General features: G+C 44.5%; 2 protein-coding genes across 7 annotated transcripts in view; one reads left to right on the forward strand and one right to left on the reverse strand.

The window, feature by feature from the left end:
* Positions 1-499: 499 nt before the first annotated feature.
* APLF (aprataxin and PNKP like factor) overlaps positions 500-13446 on the forward strand; it is a 37463-nt gene continuing 24516 nt past the window's right edge. The window contains exons 1-2 of one of the 6 annotated variants that reach the window (XM_065682287.1): positions 500-853; positions 13186-13337. In XM_065682287.1, coding sequence (XP_065538359.1) covers positions 13305-13337 — 33 coding nt within the window. In that variant the 5' untranslated portion in view covers positions 500-853; positions 13186-13304. The other 5 variants (XM_065682289.1, XM_065682292.1, XM_065682286.1 and 2 more) reach the window with 5 other exon arrangements.
* On the reverse strand, positions 7663-11935 carry FBXO48 (F-box protein 48). The gene is made up of 2 exons (XM_065682296.1): positions 11455-11935; positions 7663-9880 (listed from the first exon to the last, which is right to left on the reverse strand). The coding sequence occupies exons 1-2, from the start codon at positions 11734-11736 to the stop codon at positions 9719-9721; spliced, it is 444 nt and encodes a 147-aa protein (XP_065538368.1). The 5' UTR covers positions 11737-11935; the 3' UTR covers positions 7663-9718.

The following is a 13446-nucleotide window of genomic DNA, read 5'->3' on the forward strand; positions in this document are numbered from 1 at the left end:
ATAGATGTCTGTATATGAAAAGAAAAAAGGTACATCACTACAATTTCTAGAGATACTAAACAGATGGTGTCCAATTCAGTATTTAAAAGCAGCTACAAGTCTAGCATAGATCATGAGGCCAACCTAGTTACTTAGAAGGCATGGAAGTGAAGAGACATCTATCCTGAGTACTAGCACAAGAGAAGAGGGAACAGGCCTACCACAAGGCATTACTAATTAAAAGAGAAAAAACAGAAGAGCAGACCTTCATGTTCATGCTTCCTCCATCTGTTTTCTCCCTCTAACTATTTAAATCACGCTTCTGTGCACTCAGCAATTGATACATCAACATGAGGTCCTTTTTTACTCATAACAGCGATTAGTTCTTTTTTGTAGACTAAAAGGCAAGAAAATAAACCATTGTGGATAAGGACTGTATTTGTAATCTTCAATTACTGGAAGACTTGTATGATATAATCTTCTATAAAGGTCCTCTTGGGTTTGTGTTTGACTTGCCACATCTCACACTGAGCAGTTTTCCCTCTACTAGAACTCTGACTGTGTACTTACTACAGTCAGGTTTTAAGGAATGTATATTAACCATTGCACCCATAAAAACACTCATGTAGACACATAGCTCCTTATTCCATAGTTTGAAAGAAAACATGGACAAAACCAAGGAAAAAGCAAGCTCCATACACTGAAAAAATAACATCCATGAGGACCGCAACCACCCAACAAGCTTTCAGCCACAGGTGTTACTTCTTACGATTAAATAAGCATTGCATATGGAAGTAGTTCTGTCTTAATGCATCTTTAGCAGTGGTTTCCAGGAGCTGCTTACTTTCCTTACTCTGTAGCTTTCTTCTGAATGGTAATGTTAGTATTATTTTGTTGCTAAATGTAATTATCTTGGTGCTGTTCTTTGTAATGTGCTGGTTTTGCCTTTTATTTCGGAGTAGCTAACAGAAAGTGTTAAAGATCTACTGAAAATGTGGTTTTAGTAATAGAGCAGTTTATTGAGGAATCTTTAATCCAAGTGTATTCATAAAGAGGAGAAAATCTGTCAAGGCCTCTGAGGTATGATCTAGTGTGTACTGTCAAGTCTCTCTCTTAGATGAAGTTTTCATTTGTATTTGTTCTTATAGTATTGCAGTTCATTCTTCAGTGCAGTAATACTGCTTCTGTCTTTGAGTTCACCTTTCTACAAATGTTAAACACCAATAATTTCCTTGTTTGTGTGTTTGCTTCTTATTTGTTCTCAAATACTGCAGAAGTTATTTCAAGTTTAAACAACTTGCTCCACAGGGCTCTGGTTAAATGCTTTAAAGTGCTTCTGTTTGTTCAGGCTTGGATAACACCAAAACTAAGAAGCCTGAAAGCTTCCCTTAAATAACCTTTCTGGTGAGACGCAGAAATGTTCTAGTAGATTGGGGGTGAGCTGTTGGGTTTTTTGTTCTCTTTTTCAGTTTGTACCTTTTAAAGCTGTAGGCGACTATAGGAGGAACTTTGAAAAGCAAAATGAGTAGTTCACAGTTCTCTGCCATTTGTTGGCAGTCAGTATTTCTGTGGGTGCCTTTAGTCTGTGATTTGAAAGGGCTTGTATATTTGCCTGTGAACTGTGGTCTTCTCATTGACGTATCGAGACCTTACCATTCTCAGTGTGAACTTCTGTGTGCAGTAAAAGGGCAGGCTTCAAATTTCTGTCTCCTCTTTTGAGTTTTCTGCCAGCTAACAGGGGAATGTGTGCTCCAGTCTTTTCGTCTCTTTTCTTCTCACCAGCCGCCTTTCTTGGGGGAGTTTTGGGGTTTGATAGCTTTGGCAGCCTGAGAAAACTGCATGTGCTATGCAATAAATAGTGCCAAGTTCCCTAGCCTACCTACTTGAATATTTTTTAAGTAATGTTAAGTTTGTCCTAAAATAAATAAGGTGGAATCTAGGTGTTAATGATGCACCAGGATATGCCAGAGGTTCTTTTCAAAAGCTAGGATAAAATAAAATGCAAGGCTGTATGCCTCTGGTTTTGATTGTTTTCAGATTATACAATTAAGTAATTGCATAGTTGGCTATTTAGCCTGTAAAAAGAGCAGTTTTCAGTGTATAAAGTGTCAGATGTTTGCTCTTTAACATCAGAACACATGATGGATATCTCAGTACTGCTTCTTGTGACCAAGCTTGACAGCAAGGGGTCTTTCTACTGCTTTCTAACCCTTTCTCTGCTACCCAGGAGTGGGGCTCCTGAGTATGTGTCTCATATCTTTCTGTGTTACTTGTGCGGCACTAAGGAACTCGGAGATGACTTAAAAAGCAAATGGTTGAGGCTGGGTCAGTGTTCTGACCGGTGAAGCGATGGTGCTCTTCCAGATGCCTTTGCCTGCCTACCACACGTGGCTCAGCTGCAAGAGGGAGCCTTTTTGCAATATAGAGCCCTAGTAATGCTCCCTCCAGGCTCCTCCAGTGCTGGATTGTAGCCGGAAAGAGGAGTGTGGAAGCAGCTTCAGTAAGAGAATGAGACTTAGTCCAGGCCCACCTGAAAGATGAATGTGGCAGGGGACTGCCGTGTGTGCTATGAGTTGTTTTTATTGTGTGGGATGATGATATAATTCAAGTCTGAATCTGATGCATGAAGAATAATTTGAATGTGGTTATTTCATCACTTTTTGAAGGTATTTTAGGAACTGCTTTTCCTCTTGAGATGGTGGGGTGGAGATCTACAAGCCAAACAAGCAAAAAACACCCTTCAGAAATCTCCCACTGAAAACAAGGTTTTTCTTTTGCTGTTGCTCATGAGATTTCTTGAAAGAGAGTTTCTCATTTGGCCTCAAAATAAGCTTTTCCCTCCTCCCTGGATTAGCACAAAGAACTTCCTGCTTCACATTTAAACCAAAAGTGTGGCTTTCCACACTTTGTTTCTGGTTCCTGCAGATTGCTTAGTTTTCCCCCCCCCTTCAGTTTGGTTGAAGGGAGAGTTAAAACCATGTGTGAAAGCTGAGGAAAATGCTGCTTTTCATGCTTCATTGGCCTTCCACTGTAAGTGTATTGGGGTGTAGTAAAACTTTTCATCTTCCCTGTATAGGCTGCTTTGCTTTTTTGAGATGGTAACACATTTCCCTCTCTTTTTCCATCCCTGAGAAAGGCCTGAGAAGGAGGGAGGAAAGGAACTGAAGGCAAATGCTCATGAAACTGGTGGATTTCTGTTTAATGTAGTTGAAAGGGAGGGGAAAATATATTAGTAAATCTGGGAATTTGCCTTCAGTATGTCTTTCACCAACATCTTGACTATTAATAAACCAGAGTGATGAAGGGAGAGGAGGAGGGACTGGGGGTTGGCTAGTTTAATGAACACCCCCCCCCCAATTTTCCCAAATCCTCAAACCCAGAGATTAAAAGGACATTGATAACTTTCTTAATGTATTGCCATTAGCCCCTTTCTCCTTATGAAATATACTAGAACCTATTGCAGTCTGATAAGAGTATCAATTATAAAAATCAGTGTATAATCACTCTCTTCATCTACCTGCTTCCACATCATACGGAAAAGACTGAGAATCCTTTCTTGAGCACTGAAGTATATAAAAAGAAAACCAAGAAACTTTCCTTTTTATCCTTCATTGTTTCTGCTATGTGTGTATGCAAGTGTCCTGCTTTTGAAGGCTTAAATTGCTGTGTCTCGCTCGTATGTGATGGTGAAAGTACAGTAACAAAGTCAAGATACAGGCATGCAGTATTTTTTAATAATAGGAAGCTTTGTTTGGACCAGATTTTTAACCCTCCTATGAAGTTTTCTGATTAATAAAAGGAACTATTTCATCATTCTAGTACATAAGTGGTAAAATAAGGTGGGTTTCTTTTGTGTGGTTTTTTTTTTCTTTTTTTTTTTTTGTTTGCCTTTCTTAACTTAATATTTTTACTTGAAGGCTTCCCCCCCATGTTACTTCTTCCCTCCACAACATCGCCTTTTTCTTAAAGCTATTTTAACCTAAGCTTTCTAACATAAAAAGCAAGCATGTAGCTCTGCTTCTTAGGCATTATAGAGTGGAACTCACATACATAAACATAGAATCATAGAATCACAGAATAGTTAGGATTGGAAAGGACCTCAAGATCATCCAGTTCCAACCCCCTTGCCATAGGCAGGGACAGCTCACACTAAACCATCCCACACAAGGCTTCATCCAGCCTGGCCTTGAACACTGCCAGGGATGGAGCACTCAGAACCTCCCTGGGCGACTGATTCCAGTGCCTCACCACCCAAACAGGAAAGAATTTCCTCCTTATATCCAATCTAAACTTCCCCTGTTTAAGTTTTAACCCGTTACCCCTTGTCCTGTCACTACAGTGCTACAGCATACCAAGTGGTCTCTGGTCACCCCTTTAGAACAGCAAAAACTTCCTCTCATCTCCTCATACCTACATGCTTTGCATAGATGTTTGCTTACATTATGGATATTAAATGCTGTTATAGTCTCCTTATTTAAGTATTAGAGGAGCCCCCAGCATGATTGTCTCTAAGTATGTCTGTTGATAAAAGTTGCGTGTTAGAATGGCTTTAAAGAGCAGTATAAGCAAGACAAAATTGACAAAAGCCTAGTTAAAAAATAAAGGTGTCATTAGAAAAGATGACTGGTTTGGTCAGCCACACTTGGTGAAACGAGGCAAGCTTCTCTTATTGGCTGTACTGTCAAATGGCTGTATATACTGTATCTTGTGAAACCTAGGTGTTAGCAACTCCTAGCTAAATTTGTACAGCACTCTTGTTCTTTAGCATTGTGACCGAAAAATAGCTATTGAAAATAGTCGCTCAGTTGAACAGATAAATCAGGTTCTCCCAGGGTACTGTCGTATTTCATTTATTAGCTATAAGATACTGCTGATACAGAAAAATGTTTTGCCTTTCTCAACATATTCTTTTCCTCTGTTAGGATTAAAGCCCTGAGGTGGCTGATCTGTTTGCTTGAAGTTTTTCCCCCTGTTCCCAGCTTGCTCAATCTATACCTGCAATTCAGCCTTCAAGTTGAATCCTCCAATGGGTAGCTGGTAGCATCTCGTGGTGTTTTCTGTTTGGTATTCTGAGATCACTCAGACATTTAAAAGCAGTATTTAGTGCTACGGCTAATACTTCATCTGATGGCTGATGCTGTTCTGTGGCATCTGGAGAAGTCTTTGTGTAGAGGTTCAAGTGTCTGGCATCTCAGCCACAAAGCAACCTCTGCAGTCGATGCTTCCACATCTGCAAGCAGTAGCTCCTTTGCCTGTTAAGATTTTTAAGGGCCACGCATTAAAACCATCACGTGCCATTCTAACAATATATTTAAATGTGGAACAAAAAAAGCTCATATTGTACCCAATTTGCATGCTTTAGTAGACTGGTTTTTATTCCAACCCCCCCCCGCTTTGTAAATCCAGGGTTGCTGGACACGGGTGGCAGTGTTGTACAGGACAATTCTGAGGGGCTGCAGGTAACTGCTGCTACATAGAATTGTCCTCCAGGGTTTTATCTTGGTAGGTCTCCCAGCACCTCCGAGACCGCTGTCCGTCACCTCTTTCCTTCTCCCCCTTCTAGCCACAGTTGTAGCTCAGGTTTTTTGGTTTACCAGAATAGCTGAAATGGGTCCAGCCCTTAGCAGAGGCCTGAAAAATAAACCCAAACCAAAACACCGCTAACCCCCAGTTTTTAGCATTGCTGTGCTGATCAGAAGCAGCTGCTGACGTGGTGTTAAATGCAGCAGGCGATTCCTTCCAGGGCTTTAGGGACAGACTTTTCCAAACAAGCAATATGCTGAAAGACAACCATGAAGTTGCTTCAGCAACTCCTGCGAATCTGATAGGCCTCTACCCGAGTTCATTTGGAGAGAAAATAATAACACCACAACTACCAAAATCCTCCCATCTGTATGCTTTTATGACCCTTCTGTCAGCTTTGGTGGGCTGAAAGAGCCAATCCTAGTCCTGAGCCCAACTATTCTGTCTTCAGTTGGGATAACTCTGCCACTCGGTACCTTTTAGAGATGACAAGGATAAAGACTGGAGACATTAGTGCCAGCCTATCAGCAGAAAGGCTTCTTTTGACAAGATTAGCTTTGAGATTTGAGTGGTCTAATGAAGAAAAGTCTGTGGTGATTAAACATCTCGTGCTTTCTTTTTTGTCTAGTGTGACTGTTAATGGCCCAAAGCCACATCCTGCACTATGGTGCAATAAAGCCACACTGTCAGCTCCTCCCTTCAGAAATGGAGCACTGCAAAACTGAGTATTCGCAAGGAAGGTTCTAACGTCACACGTGGGCTTGGAAATACAGAAATAACATACTCGGGTTGAGCTTCAGTGCTGGGCATTTTGATGTCCAGCTGTGCGCAGCAGCTTGGGACATTTTATACAGCAGGGGAGCTTTTTTTTTCATACCAGAAGCCTGGCTGTTTTAAGCTCATGTTTAAGCCGTGTGTGAGTGGAGGACATCCTAATTGCTCTGCACCACATAAGCTTCATGTGCTCTCTCAAAATGCCCCTCTGCCTTTGGAAAGCTGGGTGGCAGAAGGTGAACGGCAGGAAGGCTGTGTGACTGACGGGATGCCTGGGTGATGGATGCCTTGGGCACCTTTCTGCAGCTGAAACCTTCTGAGTAGGAGGGTAGAAGTGGTATGTGAGCGCAGCGGGAAGGTCAGCGGGGTTTGCTAAAGTAGAACTTGCCACTTCCTCAAGAACTTGTGGGTAAGAGAGCTGGGCACTGAAGCACAAAAAGGGTTTCACCAGCCACCTAGGTGTGAGGGTAGCTGTTGCAGGTCCTGGAGTAGCAGGTGAGCTTTGTGGGTTTGTGTGGCCTTGGCTGCTCTCTGGGGGAGGATACCTGTGCATTAGGCTAATCTAGGACCAATACAATCTTCCTGTTGCTGTAATTTCTGCCGTTTTGATTCAGAGGCAGGAGAGGAAGAAAGATGCACCTAAACTACGTGGTGTAGGAAGTGCCACTGTTTGGAGTGATGGATGCTGTTGAGGTGTCTTTAAGGGGAAGAGAGCACATCCAGCCTGCAGCAGAGCTGAGAGGCTGAGTAGGTGGTACAGGGGCAGAGAGGGCTAGAACAGAAGACCAGAACTGAGGTAGTGAAATTCCCAGGGGGGATGAAATCCCTTAAAGGAGGGGCTCAGCATGGGGAGGGGGGAAACAAACTTTGTTTTAATGAGAACTTGTGCTTAAATACTTGGGACTTTTTCTTTCAGTAATAGATTTTTCATGAGAAACTTACACCACCGCTACCCCACATTTAAAGATCCAGGCCTTGTCTAACTGCACAGCTGAGTGTTTAATTCCTTGTGTGGTTAAAGAGGTACAGCCACCTGATCTGGACAGAGGTAGAGGCATGACAGATACTGGTGATTCCTATGCTCGTATGAGAAGGGGGAAAAGCTACATTGAAGTGCAGAGTGAAACAATTCTGTGTTAGGATTTATACCAGAATAATTATTCTATTTAAAATTTGTATCCTGGGACATGATACATGAGAACTGACACATACATGATAATATACTGACACACACATGAGAACTGACAGCTGTGGAAAAACTGTTGTGCTTAGGTGTGGTGTGTGTTGGGTTTTCCATTTGAACTAACTAGATATAATCTCAGAGCAGAATTACTAATAATAAAGGAAGCAGTGTTCGCAATTCACTAAGAATTGTGCTGCATCCACTACATTTGTCGATGTTCTTTATTCTGTGTTACACTTCAGCCATGTTTGGCAGCAGGGTGATATCAGAAGCTTCAGTGAATTTTGGATGCTGCATCCATTTTGGCTAATGTAGTAGTCGTCCCCCAAGAATAGTGTCAACTCTTTTGGCAGTAAAGAGAGTTATCATGCATCTTTATACAACCTAAAGCAATGGGGTCCTGATACCGGGACTAACACCTATAAAGAATGAATTGCAGAAGATGTGTAAGAAACATTATGCAGTCATTGCATCATGTCACATAATACTGTGGCTGAGAAAGCTCTCTTAATTAGATATGCTACTCATGATTTAGAAAAGGTACTGGTGCTTATGAACTGAAAGTCTGTTCTAATGGGGAAAATGTAGGAGGCTAAGAGAAGTGGATCAGTTTTGATGAAATCTGTTGAATGTTACAAACTAGAAAAGGGAACACAGATAACATTCTGTTCTTGGAAGCATTTTAGAACTACCAGTTTCACCTGGCTGTTCTGTTTCTTCCTTGGCCTGTAGAGATGGGTGCCTATAACAGCCTGTGAGCCCACACGCTTGCAATAAAGGGGACTAAAAAATACTAGATATTTTCACCGATATTCTGCTACAGTTAGATAATGGTGAGCAAATAAAAATGGATAAGTTGTAAGCAAGTTTAAACAAATGGTTTTGTTTAACCACCAGCATCATCGAACAAAAAAGCCCAATGTTGGACGGCAGCCCAGATGACCATGATCTGTATTTTCAGAGCAGAACTGCTCTACTGCTCCATCTAGCGTTATCTGGCCCTGTTAAAAGTCAGGGCTGGACTTAATTTAAACAAATTCGGTATCTAACAGGGGCCTGATCTAGTGTCATTGAATTTCATGCTCATGACAAGGCATTTCTGTCCTTATGTTGCCAAACGGTCCTCTGCCAAAGTCCACAGTAGTTGATTTGAAATCACTTCACATTAACTAAGTTTCATAAGCATGGTAGAAATCTTCCCATAGAGAATTCGTCCCAGATTGGTGACTGAATTTTGTAGGAATAACTCCAGCGATAGGGACCTTCAAAGCGTCTTCCCGCTGAATTTACTCTTTAGTGCAAAGTAAGTAGGGAAAGGTGGCATTCAAATTGAATTGCAATAGGTTGGTTTTGTGGTGACCTCCGTGTTGTGCAATGTGACAGGCATCTCCTCTTTTACTAGCAGCATTTTTTTAAGTCTATACTAAAAATCAGTACTGGTAAAGCAGGGTTCATGTGATGGGAGATGTAGGAGAAAAGTAAGTTTCTGAATGTCTTTTAGCCTAACTACAAAAATATATGAAGTTAGTTGTGTTATCTCTCATGGTTATCTGAGTTGTTTTCTTTAAAGTAGTAAATTCTGCTATACTCCTCCTCATGCAAATGACTGAAGTGCAGAGAGGCTGTAAATTATGTGGCTGCTTCAGTCCTGCCTGGAGCCTGGATCTATCAGTTCCAATCCAGAAATCCCACAGTGGAAATGCAGCACTGCTGAACACTGACACTTCCGCACTTCAGTGGATACAGGTTCAGAGAAGGGCTCCGTACAGTGGGGATGTTCAGCTGATCCTGAGGTGGCTGCCTTGTCCTTTTCTTTCCAATGTCTTCCCCAGCCTGCCTTCATGGGCTCTCATGTTGTGCTGCTGGTACAATACACTTCAAGTCAAACACACGTTTTTTGTTAAAAGTCATCTCTTCCAACGTAAGTGCAAACTGAAATAAAAAGTGCAATCAACATCTCTTTGACAATACAGCAGAACATTAAATTTACACATATAAAATAACAACTGAATATTTAGTCTTACTTAGAATTTTACAGCAAAATAATCAGATAAAGTGCAAATAAAAAAATGCATAACTTTTTTTTTTTTTTTAGAAGCTTTCATCATATGTTTGCAAACAACTGATTTTGAACAGCAGAATATTTACAGTTTGGCAGTCTGTGAGTTGTTGATAGCAGGTTCTTAAGTTGCTAGAACAAGAGGTTCTTAAGTTGCTATAACAAGAGGTTCTTAAGTTGCTAGAACAAGCACTGGTTTCTCATCTCTCAAGTTCTGCTTCCAGGATTTCTCCCCATGTGTCAACATCCATGGGGTACATGCTCTTTTCTGGCAAGCTGTTCCGTGAAGGAATGTTGCTGTATTTCCCACTCAGCCATTCTTGCTTCACTTTGCTTTTCCAGTAGTTTCTCAGTAACGTGATCTGATGGAAAAACAGACAGCGCAAGTCTTGGAAATGAACTGATTTCAGCTGCATTCAATGAAGTAAGTTTTTGCATTGGAAGAGTAATGCTAGAAAAAGGATTTGACATGTGTCTTTGGATATCTAGACTAAGCCCAGGAAGGTATGCTGCTACCAAGAAGCAGACCTTCATCTATGTCCAACTGTTCCGTTCTAAGTTGGGTGGAGAACCACTTCTTGCCTTAATTCTTTGAAGGTCAAGATGAAAACCCTAAACAAGGAATTCATCTTCTTCCTTACTCCTTAAAAGAAATGCCTTTCACTTTCTCTTCCTATTGAGGTTACTTGTGACCTTTAACTCATCTGGGCTCTTAACGCAGGCTGGCTGGTTTCTTCTCTTCAGCAACCTTTTGTTGCAAGAAAACTGTCTTCAGCCTTTTAGTGCAAGAAGATGCTGATTCTGTGTGTTTGTTCCTTCTACTTCAAATCCCCACCAGATAAGATAGAGAATCAGTACAGGTAGCTCTGGAAATTCCTGTGCAAGAGTAGCAAGATCTGTACATTCAAAAGGCAACCACTACCTGCTCATGGCTTTGCCTCATGCTGAAACACCTCTGCATGTGAGAGTCCAGAACTAGGTTGTTTTGGGTTTGGGTTTTCCTTTTTTTGCTGCTGCATCTCTCTTTTCACCCCTCCATGGTCCCCCTGCTCTCGATCACACCAGCTAAAAAAAGGTGGGGAATCACGCTCTAGCTGGTCCAGAGTCGTGACTGTGAAACCTCTCCCTTCCTGACCTACCTCAGCTTGCAGGCTGCGATAGATCTTCCAGTGTGATCAGCTCTGAACTCCTCAGAGCAGCTGTGACTGGGAGTGTGTGTGGGGAGTTTCAAAACAGCTTCTCGGAGCTTCTCCATGTTTCCTTGTCTCTACCCTGATTTTTTTTCCCTCCTGGATGCATGTTGCTTAAGGTGTACTGAAGCAGAGCTAGCCACGATGCAATTCTGGGAAGTCATTCCTCACCAGAACTATTGCCACCAAATACAGCTAGAGAGCATGTACTGCCAAGTGGGGCTATGTTGTCTTCTATCCCCCAGCCCTGCCTACAGGAATGCAGGCTTTCTTCCATGCTAGGGCTGTGCAGACTTTGATGTGATGAGTCACAGAACCATAGAATGGTTTGGGTTGGAAGGGACCTTAAAGCTCATCTTGTTCAAACCCGCTGCCATGGGCAGGGACTCCTTCCACTACACCAGGCTGCTCTCAAAGCCCTGTCCAGCCTGGCTCTTAACACTGCCAGGGATGGGGCAGCCACAGCATCAGTGCTGAGGCTGTGTGGGGCGGTGAGGACTAAATGGAGCGATCTCAGCTGGCCAGATGTGGTCGTGGGCAGGAAGCAGGTCAGCCTGGACTCATGCCTGTGTGCATTTTACCAGACGTCCAGCTGTTGGGAAGCACTACAGAGCCACGCTGTGATTACAGCGGTTCTCCCATTACCCTGCGACAGCGGAGCTCTGCTGAAGTAATGTGACACGCTTGTACTGCCAATCCCAGAAGCCTCGACGCTGCCGACACGACGTCGCCGGCGTTACCTTTACCTTCCAGGAATATCCGTTTCCTCGGTCGCAGTCGATCTCCCGCTGGCACACAGCCCGCACGCTCAGGCAGTGGTGTCTCCACAGGCGGTCGTTGCTCTCGATGACGCGGTGCCAGCCCTTGCATGTCACGGACGCGTGACACAAGCTCTCAACGTCGAGGTCGCTGAAAATCCGGGAGCTGACCTCCGGTGGGAGGAGAGCCACGAAGTCAGCCGGGCCCGCTCCCCCTCGGCCGGAGGGGAGGAGCTCCGGGCCGCCGGCGGCAGCGCGTTCCTCGTCCATCCCCGCAGCCTCGGGGCGCGGAGGGCACCCCCCGTCACGGCGGGTTGCCGCGGTGATCCGCGGCCCGCGGGCCCTGTTCCGCGCCCGCCGGCATGGCGCCGACCCTGCCGGGGTGCCCGTGCGCCGGGGGTGCCGGTGTTTGTGTTTGGAGGCGAATCCTTCCGCTTCCCGGCTCCGCCGCTGCACGTCATGTGACGGAGCGTCCCTGCGTCATCCGCCGGCGCGCCAGGGACCCTCGGCGGTCGCTTCGGCCGAGCCTTGCCCCGTCCCGGTACCCCCGAGGTGAGGCCGGTCCCGCCCCTGAACGCCCCGAGCTACCGGTGCATCGCTCCGAGGGGCCGGGCTGCGGCCTTCCCCCGCCTCGGCCTGCCGCGCGGTGTAGGGCGCATCTTGTGGCCCTGCCGCGTGTGCTCCCGGCCGAGGTCAGGGTGGGTTTGTGTCTCGATCCCCCGTGTTCAGAGGCCACAGGCCAAGGCCGGAGCCCGTGCAGAGCCATAACCTCTCGGGGAGCGCCCGCAGGGGCCTGTTGTGTGCGGCACTGCTTGGTGGCTTGTGTTCCTTTTCAGGAGGCAGCGAACAGCGCGGCCGATCAGTGTGTGCCTTGCCTGTAACGCAGGAAGCTGTGGAAGGGGCGGCAGCGGCTCCCGAGGGGTGCTGTGCGGTGCATACAGCAGTCATTAAACATACAGGCGAGACACTAAGACAGAATTCTGCCCTGGGAGGGTGGTGAGACACGGGCACGGGATGCCCAGGGAAGCCGTGGCTGCCCTGGAGATGTTCAAGGCCGGGTTGGATGGGGCTTGGGGCAACCCGCTCTAGGGGAGGGTGTCCCTGCCCATAGTAGGCGATAGTAACTAGGTGAGCTTTAATGTGAATTGTCTAGTGGAAGGGTAAAGGGTTGAAGGGAAAACAGATGCAGTTTTGGTGCACTTTCCGGTGAGGTGGCTCTGAATTGAGCCTTTTAAAACCAGCCCTTGAGTGTGTGATGGCACGTCAGAGCTGCAGAATTGTAACCTTTAGTGAGGGCTAGACAAGAAGTGCTGGATTCATTGTGTGGCTGATCCTGAAAACTGGGTCTCAGTGTTGTTATCTCACGTTTACTGTAGAATCCAATTCTGGGAACTTTCAAAGATTTGCAGAAAAATTCTAAGCTGTGATTTCAGCCTTCTCAAAGTTTTGCCATGGCAGTGACTAGTATAAATTACGTACTTAAACCCCAAACCACTACAGTGGTGACCAGCAGGGATTGGAATGTGTTTTTGTTCAGAATATTTCTAGTGGAAGGTAGAAAAGAAGGAATGTTTGTTTCCTCTGCAAATTGATGTAAGAATATGTTGCATTCAGTTTAGAAGTGTATGAATGGTCAATGTTCAGACCAGCTTCTGTGTTTGAGTAAAAAGTACATGTTTATACTTGTTTGAATAACTACCAATTGTTTTGCTTTGTCAGAAGAAAACCAGGAGGTTGATGCATAAGAAACACCGAGTGTTCCCCCGGTTGAGACGTCTTGTAGTCCATTGTTAATAGAACCAGCTTGTTCCAACTCGGAGGTACAGGGAGCTGCAAAAATGACAAAAAATGCTGCTACTTCCAGACATTCGGTGGGTGCTTAATTTTTTAAATTAGGTTTTAACATTTGCAGGCATGTGTTGAAAGGTGGTGTGTTTGCTAAACCCATTTCTTTTTGTCTCTGAGAAGTAAATGATGACA

This window comes from Lathamus discolor, chromosome 5 (genome assembly GCF_037157495.1).
Source record: "Lathamus discolor isolate bLatDis1 chromosome 5, bLatDis1.hap1, whole genome shotgun sequence".
In the NCBI taxonomy this organism is placed as follows: Eukaryota; Metazoa; Chordata; class Aves; order Psittaciformes; family Psittacidae; genus Lathamus; species Lathamus discolor.

Excerpts from the sequence above, each read along its gene's own strand:
- FBXO48 (XM_065682296.1), bottom strand. The coding sequence starts at position 11,736 with ATGGACGAGGAACGCGCTGCCGCCGGCGGCCCGGAGCTCCTCCCCTCC. Across the intron at positions 9,881-11,454 it reads GAAACGGATATTCCTGGAAG|ATCACGTTACTGAGAAACTA; the intron begins GTAAAGGTAACG and ends TTTTTCCATCAG.